Source organism: Nycticebus coucang, chromosome 16 (assembly GCF_027406575.1).
Source record: "Nycticebus coucang isolate mNycCou1 chromosome 16, mNycCou1.pri, whole genome shotgun sequence".
Classification (NCBI taxonomy): Eukaryota; Metazoa; Chordata; class Mammalia; order Primates; family Lorisidae; genus Nycticebus; species Nycticebus coucang.
Genome location: NC_069795.1, coordinates 77972965 through 77991846, shown reverse-complemented (window position 1 = coordinate 77991846; position 18882 = coordinate 77972965). Strand labels below are relative to the sequence as shown.

Here is an 18882-nt window from a genome sequence, read left to right as displayed (position 1 = left end):
AAAGTGCCACAGCAGGCCTGGCCCGGGAATGCCTCTTCTTCAGAGAGAAGGAGAACTCCTTTTTGCCTAGCAGTTTTCAGCCTTTTAGAATTTCCAACCGGAAGCTGCATTCTGAGGGCATATTTATTGTGTTAAATGAAAATTGTATATATTAAGATACTTAGAATTTAGGCTGGGCGTGGTGGCTCATGGTTGTAATCCTAGCACTCTGGGAGGCTGAAGGGGATTGATTGCCTGAGCTCAAAAGTTCTAGCCTTGCCTGAGCAAGAGTAAGACCCCCATCTCTAAAAATAGTTGGGTGTTGTGGTAGGCAACTATAGTCTCAGCCACTTGGGAGGCTGAGGCAAGGGGATCGCTTGAGCCCAAGAGTTGGAGGTCGTTGTGAGCTATGATGCCAAGGCACTCTAACAAGAGTGACAAAGTAAGACTCTGTCTCAAAAAAAAAAAAAAGGAAAGGAAAAAAAGTAATGTTTGTGACTTTGAATAGAAAGCATTAAAGAGTCCCAGATGCACAAGGAAATTAAAATTTTATATTTATGCTTTAAAAAGCAAAAATATAATCAAATAGCTTAGTTTTCTATTCATTTCCCAAAGCATTAGTAAATTATAAATGTTTATGTAAACTAAGTGAAATGGAAAAGGGATGATTTTGAGGTCTCTCTCAATACAAAAAACAAAACAAACAAACAAACAAACACAAAACCCCTACTGGACTCAAGGTTCTTGGCTCTCTGTTGGGATGGGGAAGTTAGAACACCCAGAGGTGTAACTGCCTGGGCCTTGTGCTTGCCTGTGTTTGGCAGGGAGTAGGACTTTCTCAGAGTTCCCACAGCACATCCCTGCACCTCTACTGTTGCCTGTCCCATCTTGGATCGTAGTTGCATCTTTACTTGTTTGTCTCCCTCAGGAGACTGTGAGCTTCTGTGGAAACAGGGATTCTGTATTTTTCAATGTCTGAAATGCAGCCGGACTTCACTAACTATCCATTGAAAAAAGGACACATACACACATCTTCTGCCTCATGGATTCTCTTCTTCCTTGCACAGACCCCAGGATGGTCTTTAGTCTGACTCTAAAGATTTCTGATAATAAAGCAAAAGTTTCAAGGAAACTGCCCAACAGATACTTGAAAATCACAAATAATTCCCCGTTAAGGAGAATCTACTGGAATGGGGGCACCAGGATTCAGGTCACTGAAACTATGTCTTCGCTATCAGTTTTCTCCTTCTAGAAACAGGATTGTTACCTTTAAACTAGAACAGTTTAGTGCTTAGTTTTTTTCAACATAACAGCTTAAGGATTTTTAAGCATAAGCTTATAATGAAAAAAAAAACCCACAATAATTGATCCAATTTGGAATCTACTGTGAGCCCAGCAGGTTAGCGACACGTTTATTATTGGGCTAGCACGGTAACAGGGTAGGGCATGACTGTGTTGGGCCAACATTCCTCCAGCTCCCCTCCACGGGCTTCTGTGGTCCCATCTCCCTCTGGTATTTGGGATGGTTTGTTGCGTTTGGTGGGTTTGTCTTTATGAGGTTGGGTGGGGGAAAGCAAAGCAGAAGAAATAACATGGAGTGGATGCAGCCTGCTTACAGGAAATCAGGGCAGTTCACCTGGTCTGTGACAGTCATTTTCTCATTCTCGATGTTATTGGAAGTCAAGATATCCTTTAGATAGGTCACCGTTTCTGGGGGGAGATAAGGGTTTCTTCCCAAGATCCAGGCATGGTCCATGTGAAAAAGCCAGATAATCGTGGTGCAGGAGTACACAAGGGCATAGTTCTCGTAGTCAGTGGCCAGGACCCAGTATGGTGCTGATGGCATCCCTGAGGGGCAAAGGAAGGCAGCATTAGGAGGGACCAGGGCAAGAGAAAACTCACTTGTGGATCAGTGGTTCTCAACTTTAGCTTCACATGGGAAGCATACAGAGGCTTTGAAAAACATTAGGCCCCCTTCTCCTCACTCTCCCCTAGATTGGAATTTGGAGGTGGTTAGTACTTTTCTAAGCTCCCTAGTGATTCTAATACATGACCAGAGTTCAGAGCCATCATTATAGTCCTCCTCCCTGGTAGCAGGTGGTCTCCTGGGCTAACTGGGGGGTTTTGCTGGCCCCCCTGGACTGACAGGTTGCACTTAACACCAAAGCACATGGAGGTACCACTGAGCTAAGTGGAGGCAAGAACATAGGGTCAGGTGCCCCCAGCTTTCCAAGACTATTCCACCCAACTTCTTTTAGACTTTGCCTAAGGTAGGAGGCAGAGACCAACTTATTTTTGTTTTTGTATTTTTCTTCCTGTATGATCTTCAAAAATTCTTCTACTTTTAAAAATATGGTAAGCCAGTCGGTAACAGGTGGTAAGTGTTTCCTCACAAAGTGCCTATAAAGATTCATTGATTGATATCTATAAAGTGTAGAAAACCCAAGATTAAAGGGGTCCTTAAGAGAAGGGATAGAAGATTTACTCTCTTCCTGTGGATTTAGAAATTTCTTCTGTGAATTTGACCTCCACACTCAAGGCCCAAGCCAAGGAAAACTCATAGCCCAGCTCATTACAGTTAAGTGGAAGATGGACCCAAGTGGAAGAAAACTGGGTACTGACCCCACTTGGACACATATTCAGTCAGGGGTGATTTGCTTTCCTGGGTCTCAAGCACTCCATTTCTTCCCCTCAAAACTAATCCTGGGAGGGGCAGGCATAGTGGCTCACACCTGTAATCCCGATCCTTGGGGAGGCCTATGTGGGCAGATTCCTTGAGCCCAAGAATTTGAGGCTGCAGTGAGCTGTAATTGTGCCACTGTACTCCTGCCTGAGCAACAGAGCAAGATCCTATCTCTAAAAAAATTAAAAATAAATTAAAAATCATCCCGTGTGCCAAATCGAAAATCAGAAAATCAGAACTCAGGACACCAAGAGTGCCCCGAGACACTATTGGACAAAGGAGAAGAACCCAAGAGGGCTGGTCCAGATGACCACCCACCAAGTCCCCACTACCTCGACTTTGTTAATGAAGCTGGAAGCAGAAGAACCCCTGGAAGAAGTCTGGAGGGAAGCCTAGACTGAGTGTTGTTTCTGACTTACCTTTCTAGCACTGTTGTTGCCCTGCCTGCCTGCCTCACTCATCCCGGGGGTGTGAGTGGGACTGTCCTCATCCATCTGCTCTCTGTACATTTCGCCTGCTCTGCATACACCTAGACAGACTGACCACTCTTCAGCAGAAAATAAGTTTCCTGCCTCTTCTGGTGGCCGCAGCATGTCCCACCTGCACACATGCAGGCATCCACATTCTGTCTCCCTCTCACGGGGTCTAGCTCTTTAATTAATTAAATAATTAATTTACCCAGATATTTCCTCTTAGTACAGAAAATTTCCATCTTTCTCTCCTTATTAGAAAACTTGGACAATCTCTTATTGCTTACAGAAGAAACTCCAAAACAAACACAGAATCCCTCCAACCAGAATAAATCTCTCCCTCTTCACCTTCCCCAGGCTGCAGCTCCTGCTTCTCTTGGCTCTTGCCTCAGGTTTCCTTAGGAAGATTGTGCTCATAATATTTAACCTTCACTCCCATCCCTATCCCTGATCTGTGTTCTGGGAAAAATACTCAGTTGAGAGTCTGGAGATCTAAGATTAGGTCCCCAGCTTTCTCTCTAATTAGTTCAGCGACTGCCTACATCACCCAGGCCTCCTGCACTTCAGTTTCCTTCTTTGTACAAATAACAAGAGAAATTAACATGTACAAAGCCCTTTGCAGTTATAGAGCATGTGTTATCTAGTTTATCTTTCTAATGCTGGCTGTTATCTCCGGTTTGTACCTATAGTTATATGCGTGGGAAGAGCTGTTTTCTCCTCCCAGCATTCCTTTCTTAGTCTGTGAAGTAAGAATTTCTCTTTGCCCCACTCTAGGGACTGACTGGTATGGGGTGGAGGACTGACCAAGGTAGGGGAATAACGATATGTTTGGCAACTACTGACTTTAGTGTCTGCCCTCCAGGTGGGGAGAGGGGCACTCACGCACTTTCAGTGCTAGGAAGCCTCACAGTTCTGAGCTGAATTCTCAGAAATTATCTACATCACATCTAGATAAAAATAAATAAATAAATAGAAATCAGCAAATAAAACTAACATTTGCTGATTTCTCTGCTGACTGTGTCCATTCTTCAGTTAGTTGAGAACTCAGAGGGCAAGTGTCTGTGATTAAATATCTCAAGGTTCATAACAATGTGGCTAGAAAGTGGCTGAGCCCAGACTTGAACTCAGAAGCCTGGACGCTTGCCGTCTCACACTTCCAAGCTTTCACACATCCAGCTAGTTGCTATGCTAACATCTGCTAATTTGGGGGGCCTCAGTTTCCTCTGGGAAAAAAAACTGGATTGGGTTTTCTATGGCTCATGGCCTATGTGCTCCTATTGTGCTTTACCTATTGAAACCCTGCCTGGAGTTTCATAGACAATTGCCTGGTTGCTTGTCAGTATCCACAGGAACTGTAAGCTCCCCGAGAACAAAGGCCAGCTCTGTTTTGCCCTCCATTGCAGCCCAGTGCGTGGCATGTCCTAATTATGTATTCGACCATTACAGAGACATTCCTATGTGACAGCAGTATCCCAGTCCAGGGCTCTTGCCTTCAGTTTTTATATTCCCTGTCCCTGAATCCTTGTGAGACAAGTGAACACTTACACCAGAAAAACTTCACCCCCAGCTTGGCGGGCTCTGTGAGGTTAACCTGGGTGGCTTCACCTTCAATTTGATTCACGGTTCCATCCTGTCTGCAGTGAGTAACACAAAAAAAGGAAAAAAACAAAACAGAGAAGAGAAATAAAAACAACTGATTCAAAGCCAAAAATCAAAGGAAATCAAGATTTGTGGCACTAAGGACCAGTGGCCAACACTGATTTCTGATGAGAGGCTCTTAAAGGCAGGCCAGACCCTAGCTCTGCTCCCTGCCCTTCCTATCGTGACTGTCTTGGAGAACAAGCTAAGGAAGTCAGCTGCAAGGGGATGAGAAGCAGCCACTGAAATGCTCCAGGGTTGGATAAGATTCTAGGCCCTGCACTTCAACACTGTTTCCGGGGATATCTGTAGTTCCCTGAATGGCCATTTCCTGCTCCTAAGTTCCAAAGAGAGAGGGAGGAAAAGAGAAGGGAAAAAACAAATGAGACAACCCAACACACAAAGAAGATTCACTTCTTTAAAAATGAGAAGGGACAAAAGGAACAAAGAAGGATGGACTTGATCATTGAAAAGGATGCAAAGCAGGGAGTCTGGAGACCTGAAAGGTTCTCCCTTCTTTGGGCCTCAGTGACACTGTGTGACTTCATCTGTCTCTTTAAGGGGCCTGAGCCCTGAGACACCTTCCAGTTCAGCAAAAGTCTGAGTCTGATTTTGACATAGGCCAGGTAAAAGCATGCAGTGAGGGGAAATTTACCTATCAGCGATTCTCAGGTATGCCTACATCTCAGAGACAGTAAATGTGAAGGAATGCACCTCTTACAATTGATGCCACCTGACCATTATAATTAGCAGTACCAATTCTTTCTTAGTAGCATATAAAATACTGGTATGTCCTAAAAGTGGTGGTCTTAGATTGGATACTAAGAACGTAATACTTTCACCCCCTTGAACAGGCCTGGCCCCATTTCTGGATAACTCCCAATGACCCATGAACGAGGGAGGAAGGGAAAGGCCTGGGGAGGGAGGCACCAAAGGGTTGATGCTCCAGTATCAGGGTGCTCCACTTGGGAAACCAACAAAGGAGCTGTTTGTCCCTCAGTCCTCAAGGGGGCAGGCAAACTAAAAGTAAAGGAACAGTATATGTTGGCAAGTCAGTAGGTTAATGCTATGGTTGTTGGTGATAGATTTCCTAGAAACCAGACAATAAGCAAAATGTCCTCTGATGATCCCAGTTACATCCTCTATTTATCACTGTGGAGGGCTAGAGACTCTGCACTCTTACCTGGATCCCAGACCGCAGGGGAAGATGGCCTGTTTCTATCTGCACACATTAACTTAGCAACAAACCAATCTCTTCTCAACAGATTCTTCATTCTCACCAGCATTAGCATTTTTCCCCAGAACAGTTTTCAAAACATCAGTCTCTGACCATGAATTTACAGCATGTTCACAGGAAAAATGCATTTGTATTTTCAAGGGTAGCAGCAGGTTAACAATGGTAGATAATATTTATTAAATCATCTCTACATGCCAAACCTCATTTAAGGCCCAGACAGCCCTGGGGAGGTAGGTTCTATTATTATCGCCAGTTTTACAGGTGAAGAAACTGAGGCTTACAGAGTTATAATAACTAACCTAAGATCACTTGGTAAGTGGTAGACCAGGATATGAAACCAGGCAGCCTAAGTCCAAAGCCTGAGCCCTTCAGCTCACAGCCCTCTGTTAGCTGTTTTGCTCTCAAATTCTCTGGTGTTGGATGAGAGTAATCTCCTTGTCCGACTCCCTGCTGTCCCGCTCTCCACCCAGTCTTCCTGAAGGGAGGAACTATACCATTTTCCTGAATTAACAAATGTTTTTCTCTGTTATTGTGTCTTAAACAGGTGTACTCCTAGAGAGAGGCAGAGCCACCTAAAAATACTCAAAATGCAGTTAACGCATTGCCGACTGGTCACAAGTTCCCCGGTAACATGGATAGCGTCTGTGTAAAGTTGCCAGTCAACAATGTGTTAACATAGCAGCTGTTCCCTGATTCATTTCTCTCCCTCTCAATACCCAGTTGTCCCAAATTCAGCTGATTTTATTCTTTCTGCCTGCCTCATCTCTCAGCTGTTTATAATATAGAATCACTTAGGGCCTCAAACATCTTAACACATTGTTGACTGGCAATTTTATGCAGAGCTGTCCCATGCTACCAGTCAGCAATGTGTTAAAGGCAGCTCCTGGCCAACTCCAAAGGAGGGGCAGGAGAATCTCCTGGGTTTTAGGATCTGTGCCATTGATTCTCGGTCATAGAATGGGACAAAATAGTTGAAATGAGGTTATTACAACTTTGGGGCCTCCAAAATTCCTGTGAGATCTGGGTGTCTGGACCTCAATTCCTAGAGCTTTTCTCTGGGGTTCTGAAATGAACTGGATTTTTCTTTAGAGACCTTGAAGATTCTTGTTTTGTTTTTCTGGCTTATCCAGGGCCAGGGAGTCTACCCACTGGGTTTTGACCCACAGAAACATTAATCGATGTTGGGCTAACCCTAGAAAGCCCCTCTGTAGTTGTTTTCTTGGAATTGAATAGTTCCCACATCCTGTAGGGAACAGAAGGACAGCCCTTTACCTTTCAGTAACCCCAGTTTCTTCATTAAAAACGATGTTAATAATAGTACCGAGCTCAAGGTTCTTATGGGAGTTAAATGCATGCATATTGATTTACATGTGTATACACATATGTGTATATATGTATACACATGTATATGCTCACATATATTGAATAGTGCCCTGCACATAGAAAATGTGTAATAAATATTAGTTACTGTTGTTTGTTGCTGCTGTTACCTTTGTCCATGGAGGGCGAATAGGAAGGAGCTCTTCCTGGAGCTTTCTTTATGTTTGCTTTCCAAAGTGTAAATTTTTGGATCAAATATCAATATTAGAAGCCTGCAGTAATAGGAATGTATACTTCTATAGGATATCCTGTTAACATAACCCAGAGTGTTTTTGATCTTGCTTAAAAATAAAGAGTTTTCTAATAGGTGAAGCTGCCTGGACATGGGATAGACCATCATGGAAGGCAATGTGCCCCCAGTTCCCGACAGTGTTCAAGTGAAGCAGATGGAGGCAAAGGGGCTTCTCTCTCTTGGTTTCCAGGCCAGACAAGAGGTCCCCAGTGTCCTTTGCAATGAAGACAAGAACCCTGTCAGTTTGGGTTCCTGTTGAGGCCCTACTGCCTTCCACAGGGTCTGGTATACAATAGGTGCTCAGCAAGTAGTTATGGAAATACCTGTGTATGTTCTCTCCTTGCCAGCCCTGCCTGCCACAAGCTTTCCTCTCGGTCCTGCGGTGAGCAGGCAGTCCAGACAGGCAGCCGTGTTCCCCTCCTCCCGAGACTGGCTGCCAGGCACTCAGCAGGCCTGGCCCCGGATGGGCATGGCCACTCACCTCATCTCCTTATTTATCACTTTGATGTTTCCATTTTCCATTAGCGAGTAGTTGGCCTGGATGCAGCTTCCTTTCTCAAAGCTCACTGGGATCTTCTCAATTTCATACCATCTTCCCAGATACTGCAGAGACAAAAACAAGCAGAGCAGAACCCTGCGGTTCTCTAGGGACCTGCGAAATCTTCCCCATGTCTTTCAGAAGCAGAGCCCTTTCCTGGGGAAATCGTGCAGAATGGGCCTCATTGTCCCCACTGGCCACTGAGCGAGATACTGATTCCAGTGAGAATAAGTGCACTGGACGTGCAGGCACCGGTGAGGGCTACATTCTACTCCTAACGTGCTCTTTATTTAGACAGGCTCTCAGCATCCTCTCTAGCCAGAAGCTCTGCAAAATTCTAGACCTTTAAAAGGAGGCGGTGATGTAAAGGACCTTTCATCTCAAATATTTTACCAGTCGACAAGGCATCTTTGAGTCTTGTGCAAAGTCAGATATGTTCACTGTGAAGGGCTAGGACTCCAGAGTGGGTTGGACTTTCCTCACATGACCCGGCACGGGAAACTGGTCACAAAGGCTTTGGGAGGTGATCAGGATTTAGAGACTTGTACCATTCTTTCCCTAGAAGCTGGCCCATGCTCCATACTTCTGGTGTATAGCGTCAACTTTTAAGGAAGCTGTCACTGTGCGGGTAAGGGTGAGGGGGACATAGGCCCTCTCAGACTTCTAAATACACCTCACATATGGCTGGGTGTGGTGGCTCATGCCTGTAATCCTAGCACTCTGCGAGGCCGAGGCCGGTGGATTGCCCTGAGCTCAGAGGTTCAAGACTAGCCTGAGCCAGAGCGAGACCCCCATCTCTACAAAAAAAAAAAAAAAAAGGCCGGGCATTGTGGTGGGCACCTGTAGTCCCAGCTACTTGGAAGGCTGAGGCAAGAAAATTGCTTAAGCCCAAGAGTTGGAGGTTACTATGAGCTATGACATCATGGCACTCTACTGAAGGCCACAAGTGAGACTCCGTCTCAATAAAAATAAATAAATAAATAAATAAATAAATACACTTCACATGAACACCAGACTAGTTTACAGCCTCCGTGGAGGGCAGCTGGACACTATCTAGCAAAGCTAAAATTATATATGCTTTTTGGCTCTGGTAATACAGCCTCCTGACAGAAGAAATAGTGTATGTATAAGGGTATTCATTGCAGGCTCGGCGCCTGTAGCTCAAGCGGCTAAGGCACCAGCCACATGCACTTAAGCTGGAGGGTTCAGCCCATGCCTGCCAAACAACAATGACGGCTGCAACCAAAATAGCCAGGCGCTGTGGCAGGTGCCTGTAGTCCCAGCTACTTGGGAGGCGGAGGCAGGAGACTCACTTGAACCCAGGAGTTGGAGGTTGCTGTGAGCTGTGATGCCACGGCACTCTACCCAGGGTGACAGCTTGAGGGTATTCGTTGCAGTATTTTTTAATATACTAATAATAAAAGATAGGAAAAAACCTAAGTGAATGTTATTAATAAGGGGCTGGGTAAATAAATGACAGCACATCCATGCAAGGGAATTTTGTGCTTCCTCTTTGAAAAGAGTGTCATGCAATTATCTGCAAGATATAGTTAATGAAAAAACAGCCAGGTACAAAACAGAATATATATTAAGCTCCCTTTTGTGTTTCCCTGGGAAAATGGTTATTATGTTGGCTTTCTGTTGCTGTTATAACAACTCACCACAAGCTTAAAAGAGCACAGATTTACTAGCTTGCAGTTCTGTAAGTTTGAAGTCCAACCTGGGTCTCACTAAGCTAAAATCAAGTATTGGTAACATTCCTTTCTGGAAGCTCTGGGGGAGAATCTGTTTTCTTGTCTTTTCCATGTTTTAGAGGCCACCTGTATTCCTTGGCTAGGGACCCCCTTCCTTCATTTTCAAAGCCAGCAAAAGAGAGCTGAATCCTTCTCACATTGCATTTGTCTCTCTGGTTTTTGTTTTTTTTTTGTAGAGACAGAGTCTCACTTTATGGCCCTCGGTAGAGTGTCGTGGCCTCACACAGCTCACAGCAACCTCCAACTCTTGGGCTTAAGCAATTCTCTTGCCAGCCTCCCGAGCAGCTGGGACTACAGGCGCCCGCCACAACACCCGGCTATTTTTTGGTTGCAGTTTGGCCGGGGCCGGGTTTGAACCCACCACCCTCAGGTATATGGGGCCGGCGCCTTACCAACTGAGCCACGGGCACCGCCCTGCATCTGTCTCTTATCTCGTCATCAAACCTCTCTCTCTGACCCAAGCGGGTGGGAAAAAATCTTTGCTTTTAAGGTCTTGTAGGATTAGATTGAGGCCACCTGAATAATCCAGAGACTCCAGGCTAATCTGGCCAACTCAAGGGTCCATAGTTTAACTACATCTGCAAAATCCCTTTTTCATGTAAAGTAATGTTCACAGGTCCCACGGATTAGGGCATGGTAACTTTGGAAGCCATTATTCTGCTTACCACAGTTATATATGTATTTGCTCGCATATGTACACGTTATCTCTCAAAAAGATACACAATAACCCTTTTTACTAGTTACCACTGGGGATGGAGACTGAGGCCCAGAGGTAGAAGCGAAACTTTTCATTGTATATTCTTTTGTCCCTCTAGAATGTTGAACCATGTGACCATATTTACCTTGTCAAATTATTAATTGAAATTATCTTAGAAATTTAAAAATGTATTTCTCAACAATATAGAGATGCACTCACTTTCAAAGAGTTAGAACTTGGAAGGAGAGCGTACTGCAAACAGGTGGTAGTATTGCTTCAGTCGTATGGCTCCCTGCCCAAATGTACGCCCACATTTATGACCAGAAATTTTGCACTCATTTATTAAAGCACAACTTTCAGTTAAAACCAGTGAGCTTAATAGTCATTTAAAGCACCAAAAATAAGATGAGGCCCGGCATGATGGCTCACTCCTGTAATCCTAGCACTCTGGGAGGCTGAGACGGGTGGATTGCTTGAACCCAGGAGCTGGAGGCCAGCCTGAGCAAGAGGGAGACCTCCTCTCTAAAAATAGCCAGGCCTTGTGGCGGGCGCCTGAAGTCCCAGCTACTCAGGAGGTTGAGGCAAGAGAATCACTTGAGCCCAAGAGTTTGAGGTTGCTGTGAGCTTTGATGATGCCTCAGCACTCTACCCAGGGCAACAGACTGACACTGCGTCTCAAAAAAATAACAAAATAAAAAAAAAAGAGTAAGGTTAAAGGCTAACTGGTTTCATAGACATCCTCAGAAAAAGCTCCATTTAATATAGCACATTTAACGTAGTTCTATTATTGTTTAAATGACTTCAGTGCTCCACAATTAAAACTCAGGAAGCTTAATTTTCCAAAAAAGAGGAAAATCATAGGTAGAAGATTGATTTTCATGTCATGTTCCCTCATGATTTCATTATTTTTATGAAGGTCTCTTAATCTTCTCAGGTCTCAATTTCTCTATATTAAGAGAATTCAATGTTTAAAAAGAGTCCTAAAAAGGAAGAGATAACACTATTAATATATCTCTTTGCACTATTAATATATATCTTTGCAGATGACATAAAATATCCTGAGGACTCTAAAATGAAAACAAAAACTATTAGGTCTAATGAGTGTAGCAAGGTTAAAATATACAAGATTAATATACAAAAATCAAAGGTATTTCTATACTTACAATGAACAATTTGCAAATGAAATTAAGAAAATTCCATTTACAATAGCATCAAAAGAAGAACATATGTAGGAATAAATTTAACTGAAAAAATGTAAAACTGAAACTCTGAAAACTACAAAATATTGTTGGAAAAAAATTAAAGGAGACCTAAGTAAATAGAAAAATATCCTATGTTAACAAATTAGAAACAATATTGCTAAGATGGCAGTCTGCTTAATTGAGCATCAGATTCAATTCAAACTCTATCAAAATTCTAACTGTTTTTTTTGCAGAAATTGACAAGCTCATCCTATAATTCATCCAAGAATATAATGGATATAGGATAGCCAGAAGAATAAATTTGGGGTACTCATACATTCTGATTTCAAAACTTGCCTCAAAGCTATAGTAGTCAAGAATGTAATACTGGCATCAGTATAGATGTATAGATCAATAGAATGGAGTTGAGAGTCCAGAAAGAGACTCTCATGTATGCAGTCAATTGATTTTCAATAAGAATGCCAAGACTATTCAATGAGGAAAGGACTATCTTTTCAACAAATGGTACTGGATATCCACATGCAAAAGAATGATGCTTATATACACAATTTAATTTGAAAGAGATCAAACACTTAAGTGTAAGAAATGAAAATATGAAACTCTTCAAAGAAAATATAGGAGTCAATCGGGCAGTGCCTGTGGCTCAGTGGGTAGGGCGCCGGCCCCGTATACTGAGGGTGGCAGGTTAGAACCCGGCCCAAGCCAAACTGCAACAAAAAAATAGCCAGGTGTTGTGGCCAGTGCCTGTAGTCCCAGCTACTTGGGAGGCTGAGGCAAGAGAATCACTTAAGCCTAGGAGTTGGAGGTTGCTGTGAGCTGCGACACCACAGCACTCTACCAAGGGCGATAAAGTGAGACTGTCTCTAAAAAAAAAAAAAATATATATATATACATACATGAGCAAATCTGTCTAATATTGGATTAGGCAATATTTTTTGTTTTAAGTATGCCACCAAAAACACAAGCAACAACTAGAAAAAGTTGACAAATTGAACTTCATCAATATTAAAAACTTGTGCTTCAAAGGGCACATCAATAAAGTGAAAAAAAAATCCCACAAAATGGGAGAAAATAACTGCAAATCATATATCTGTAAGGGACTTGTGTCAGAATATAGAAAGAACTCTTACATTCCAATAATTTAAAAAACCTCAGTTTAAAAGTAGGCAAGAGATTTGAATAGAAGACATACAAATGACCAATAAACACATGAAAAAAGATAAATATCATAGCCATTCGGGAAATACAAATAAAAATCGCAGAGCCAAGGACAGCTCCTGTGGCTCAAAGGGGTAGGGCGCTGGCCCTATATGCCGGAGGTGGCAGGTTCAAACCCAGCCCTGGCCAAAACTGCAAAAAAAAAAAAAAAAAAATAATAATAATAATAATAAAAAAAATCACAGGGCTCGGTGCAATGACTCCTGTCTGTAATCCGAGCACTTCAGAAGGCCAAGGGAGGAGGATTCCTTTGAGACCACTCTGGGCAACATAGAGAAACTCTGATTCTACAGAAAATTAAAAAATTAGCTGAGAGTGGTGGTGAATGCCTGTAATCCCAGCCGCTCAAGAGGCTGAGACAAGAGGATTGCTTGAGCCCTAAGTTTGAAGCTGTAGTGAGCTATGATCATGCTATTGCACTCTAGCCTGGGCAATAGAGCAAGATCCTGTCTTGAAAACAAAATTAAAAAAAATTCCAAATAGTCCCATGAGCATTAAAAAAAAAAAACAACTCACAACGAGATACCACTTGGCATGCACTAGAAATGGCTATAATAAAAAAGACAACAATAACAAGTTTGGGTAAACGTATGGAGAAATTGGAATTGGACAGTGCTGGTGGGCATGTAAGTGGTACAGCTCTTTTGGAAGCTTCCTGAGACCCTGTTCTCTCCTCTCCCTGGGTGCTCCCATGGCCTGCTGTCATCCAGCTGTGGGACAATCTGGGGCACATTCATGCCTTTCCTCAGAGGACCACATCAGGATTGAACCCCCTTGTTGGTGGGGTAAACTCCTCATGAACACACCCTTTATTGCTTCTCTGTCTCCTTGGTCTCATTTTCCCACATGCCCATTTGTGCTTTCTGGGATCATTTTCCAAAAACTCGCTGTCCCTGTCCTTGTCTCAGAGTATATTAATACTTTGGGGAAACCTCGTATAAGGTAAGTAACTATCCCAAGGCTTGCTGTGGAGAGGTAAGAGAATATTAAAACTGAACCTTGTAGAGTGCTTATTCAAACCATGTCCAGCTAAACTAATGGGAGTTTAGCTTTTACCACACCTTATTCACATCAAAATTCTCCTGCACAGATGGAGTCGGGCATTGTCCGAGATGAAAAGCTTGTCCCTCTGCTGCGGCAACCAGGGCCAGCATGGAAAGCAGCAACAGCATCATCGCCATCCACAGGTGGCTGTAGAGGGGACCTGGAGCTGCGAGAAACAAAGCAGCTGTGGTCATAGCTGAGCCTGGTAAAGACACAAAATCAAAGGGCAAGATTCCCGCGCTGGCGGGGTCCTCTGCAGGCTGTATGGACCCCTCATCCTTCAGTGGACATCTGATTGCCAGTGCTGCTGTGAGCCCTTCCTCCTCGGAGCCATTGTGTGTCTGTTGGGCACCCTCTGCCTGATATTAGAGTCTCTTCGATTGATTTTGCACCGCAGCCTGCACCTACTTTTGCATTTTCCAAGGGTGGGCACCGTCTCCTCGGATCACCCCCAGGACCTCCAAGTGTCAGATTCAGTAGATAACTTGTCAAATGAACAGAAACAATGTGGAGGGAGCCAAAGTGGGAGAGTGAAGCCTTGAGCAAACTATGAAAGGAAAAAACAAAACAAAACAAAACCAAAACCATGTACACCATTTAATGTTCCCTGAGATTCACAAGGGAAGTGCTCCCTCTTGCTGGGCCTGAAAAACTTAGCTTGCTGGCCACTGTAGGGTTACCCCAACTGAGTTTGAATTCTGGCTCTGCCCCATATAAGGTAGGAGAATTAAGTTTGTGAGCTAATCCTAGAAAAATTGCTACACACCTAATTGCTGAATGTTGCTACAGTCACCTTTGAAGGACTCCCCTTGGGAAGCTATGCACTGATGCCAGTGTCTAGTCCACCCTTTGAAGCAATTTTAGAACTCTTTTTTTAGAAAGATCATCAGCGCTATTGTCCTGTGATGGTCAGACAATTAAGGTCACAAACTCATCCTAGCAAAAACTACATTCCTAATGATATTTAGCAATGAAGTATGTAGCATTTTTTCTAGGATGAGTTTGTGAACTTAATTGTCTGACCTTGTACTAAGTACAGCTGGGTCTAATTTATGCCTTAGTTTCTTTGTCATTAAGTGGGAATAATAATCACCCACATCTCATAAATCTTTAAGAGAATTAAATGAGATAATACAGAGAGTACTTAAGAGCAGTGTCTGACACAGAGTAAATGCTCAATAAATGCTAGTTATTGTTATAAAAAGCAGAAACAGGTGGCTCAGCGCCCGTAGCACAGTGATTAAGGCCTCAGCCACATGCACAGAGGCTGGTGAGTTTGAACCTGGCCCAGGCCAGCTAAACAACGACAATTGCAACAATGCAATTGCCCTCCGGGCATTGCGGAGGGCATCTGTAATCCCAGCTACTTGGGAGGCTGAGGTAGGAGAATTTGTTGGGCCCAAGAGTTTGAGGTTGCTGTGAGCTGTGATGCTACAGCACTCTACCAAGGGTGACATAGTGCGACTCTGTCTCAAAAAAAAAAAAAGCAGAAACAGGTGATTATATCAATATTTTCCGGATTTCTGTTTACTGATAATGTGCATTTAACTAGAGAAGGACTGTCAGCGGATGTATAACTATACAATAAGTATTTCTTCTTTTTTTTTCCTTTTTTTTTTAGACAGAGTCTCAAGCTGTCACCCTGGGTAGAGTGCTGTGGCATCACAGCTCACAGCAACCTCAAACTCTTGGGCTTAAGCGATTCTTTTGCCTCAGCCTCCCAAGTAGCTGGGACTACAGACTATTATTATTATTATTTTTTTTTTGCAGTTGTCATTGTTGTCTTAGCAGGCCCAAGCTGGATTTGAACCTGCCAGCCTCAGTGCATGTGGCCAGTGCCCTATCCACTGAGCTACAGGTACTGCCCCTACAGTAAGCATTTCAATCCCGAGGGCCCTTTGGCAGCAGAAGCTGGCCTGGGAGGGCAATCCGTGAAGGTGGCGGTGGGAGGCTGTGCTGCGTGCAGGTCCTGGGTGCTCTGGTCTCCCCCTGCTTCTTTCACTGACTTGTTTTTAGCACATTCCTTTCCTTGTGACTCTTGCCTGCTGCTTCACATGAGCTATTTCCAGCTCCTTGCCTTTCTCCCTGTGATAAAGATGACTGATGTGATACAAGCAAAATGTTCTCAGATCTGAGCCCTTAAAAGGATGTGTCATTATAGGAATAATTATAACGCTTTATTATGAGTCTCTAAGCCTCTAAGTAACTTTTAATAATCAAGAGCTATTCTTCTGGAGGTTTCATTGCCTGGTTTTCAAAAGAACAGTTATATAATGAGTGAAAGCTACCGGCTGGGTTGGCTGAGGGAGGGTATGGTTCTGAGCCCCTGATGGTCTATGGTGGGACCACCTTCCTTAGTTGTTGAGCCTCCATTTTCCATCAGCATTTCCACCATGTAAACAGTTTGTTTGTTTTTGAGACAGAATCTCACTCTGTGCCTTGGGTAGAGTGCCAGGGTGTCATGGCTCACAGCAACCTCAAACTCCTATATTCAAGCGATCCTCCTGTGTCAGCCTCCTGAGCAGTGGGACTGCAGGAACCTGCCACGATCCCTGGCTAGTTTTTCTATTTTTAGTAGAGATGGAGTCTCCCTCTTGCTCAGGCTGATATCCGACTCCTGAGTTGAAGCAATCCACCCACTTAGGCCTCCCAGAGTGCTAGGATTGCTGGTATGAGCCACTGTGCCCAACCACAACACTTGTTTTCTAACCTTTTAGGGGATGATGGATTTGTTGAAATCCAGCCTAAACCTACAAACATTTGCATCTATTTTCAAGAGATTCTTAGAACCTGTGGAGCCCTACTCAGTAGGCCCAAACTAAGTGCCTTGCCCAGAGGATGTAACCTCAAAGAACGGCTTGTGTAATGCACATTCCACAAGGTCTCTGAACCTGGAACAGACCTTAGAGGTCATCTGTCCAAACCTATTCCCCGGGTGTACCGATGGGGAAGCTGAGGCCCAGAAGGGAGCAGAGAATGGGCCTTGGCCCATCCCTAGCTCCCCATCTGCGGCACTCTGAGCTGTGCTTCTCCTGTGCACCCCTTGGTTGCCTGCAAATACACACCTGCCTCTGTGACTGGGAGAGGTTCACTTTACCCATAACAGGTACGACAAAAGTCAGTTCCACATAGTGCCCTGATGAAAGTCTTATTACAAAGCATTCTCTTGTGTGCTGAAATGTATTTTTTAGTCTGTGGGAGGATTTCAGAACGAGATTAATTTCACCTGATTGCATCTCTTCCGAAGATGCTTCTTTGCTGCAGTAGTTTTATTCTTATGGTTTAAGTTCCCTGTGTGAGAAGGGGTAGATGGCATCCATAGTATCTTCCAATGCCCCTTCGATTCTGACTTACCCAACACTTACCGAGCACATTATTGACATGTACTTATGAACCCGGGTAAAATATAAATTATGTATGACATATATTTCTGCATCTTTTTGATACCAATAGGAAGATTGTACTAGTGAAGAGTTTAAATACTTTAGAAGAAAATATGACTTAAATATTATTTTAACTGAATATTAAATAACTTAAACGTAACCCTACTATGACAGGGCATCCTTCCTGGGCCAGGTGCTGACTGCAACTCACTGCTCACACTCACTCATCGAGCTCCCGCACAGAGAACTCCTGGCCTCACAATTTTAAGTGTGTTGTTCACTCAGTCCCCACAGCATCTCATCTGGAAGGGACAATGCTGACATTTTGTACTCAGTGAAGTTAATTCACCCGTGTTACTTCCTGGTAAGAATTTAATCCCAGGTCTCCCAACAGCCTGTGCTCTCGGTGTCTGGGTGCCTCTGTGGACACAGTCCCTGACATCAAGTAGCTGCAGACTATTAAGGATTAGATTTCAAGATTTCACGTGATAAAATAAAATATGTTTCTAAAATAGGTTTTAAATATCCATTTAGCTATTGAATATAACAGGAAACTTATCTTCTGAAGACAATAGTTTTATGCCATATTATTAAACCTACTTTCTATTCTTATGATTACATCCAGTTTTCAGACAATTTTCCTGTAATGCACAATTGGATAACTCCATGAGAATTTATCTAGTGCAATATTGGTACATAGACAATTTCCTCATCTTATTTAGTAAGGGGAGGAAATAGTTTAAGCAAAAGTCTTTGGGATGAGTCTTCATTGGGTTCAATTTTATCATAGGCCTGCTGCTTAGAGTCTCTGAACCTGTTTTCTCACCTGAAGAATGGCTCTGATAATGCCTATCTTGTAAATTTGTTGAGGATAAATGAGACCAAGTCTGTAAATCCACCAGCACAATCCCTCAAACAGTGGCAGTTGTTATATTTAGCTGACAAGAAGTAATGGCAAGTCAAGATTGCCTCTATTTTAAGCATTACTTACTATAAGTGAATATTAAAACTACAGTACATACCTTGTTTTTATCAAGACGAAAGCAGTTTCCACATGCAAAATCATCCAATTTGAGATGCCTTAGTGACTGGCTTCTCCCAAGTTACTTTATAAGCTCCATCAGGTCATTGATGATTAATTTTCATGTATGCCACACCCCTCCAGTTCAGGAAGGCTGGTCTGAAAGTTCAGCTCTGTACCAAACACAAAGATGGAATGTTGTGTCCATCCTCCTCCCCCCCCCAATTTCCTTCACAGCTGCTGCCTAAAGAAGAAACAACGAGATATTGTTGTGTGTGTGTGAGAGAGAGAGACAGAGTCCATTTTCATTCAAAACATCTTTTTTGCTATGTGGATTTTCTAATTTAATTTTTTAGTTAGAATGCACTGTTTAGTTCCAGCGAGATGTGTTGCAATATGTTTTCTA

General features: G+C 43.3%; 1 protein-coding gene across 1 annotated transcript; it reads right to left on the bottom strand.

The window, feature by feature from the left end:
* Positions 1-476: 476 nt before the first annotated feature.
* On the bottom strand, positions 477-18619 carry APOD (apolipoprotein D). Its single transcript, XM_053565820.1, has 5 exons — positions 18478-18619; positions 14090-14238; positions 8101-8222; positions 4678-4766; positions 477-1827 (listed from the first exon to the last, which is right to left on the bottom strand). Exons 2-5 carry the CDS (start codon positions 14207-14209, stop codon positions 1592-1594), a joined length of 567 nt encoding a protein of 188 aa, XP_053421795.1. The 5' UTR covers positions 14210-14238; positions 18478-18619; the 3' UTR covers positions 477-1591.
* Between the last annotated feature and the right edge of the window lie 263 nt (positions 18620-18882).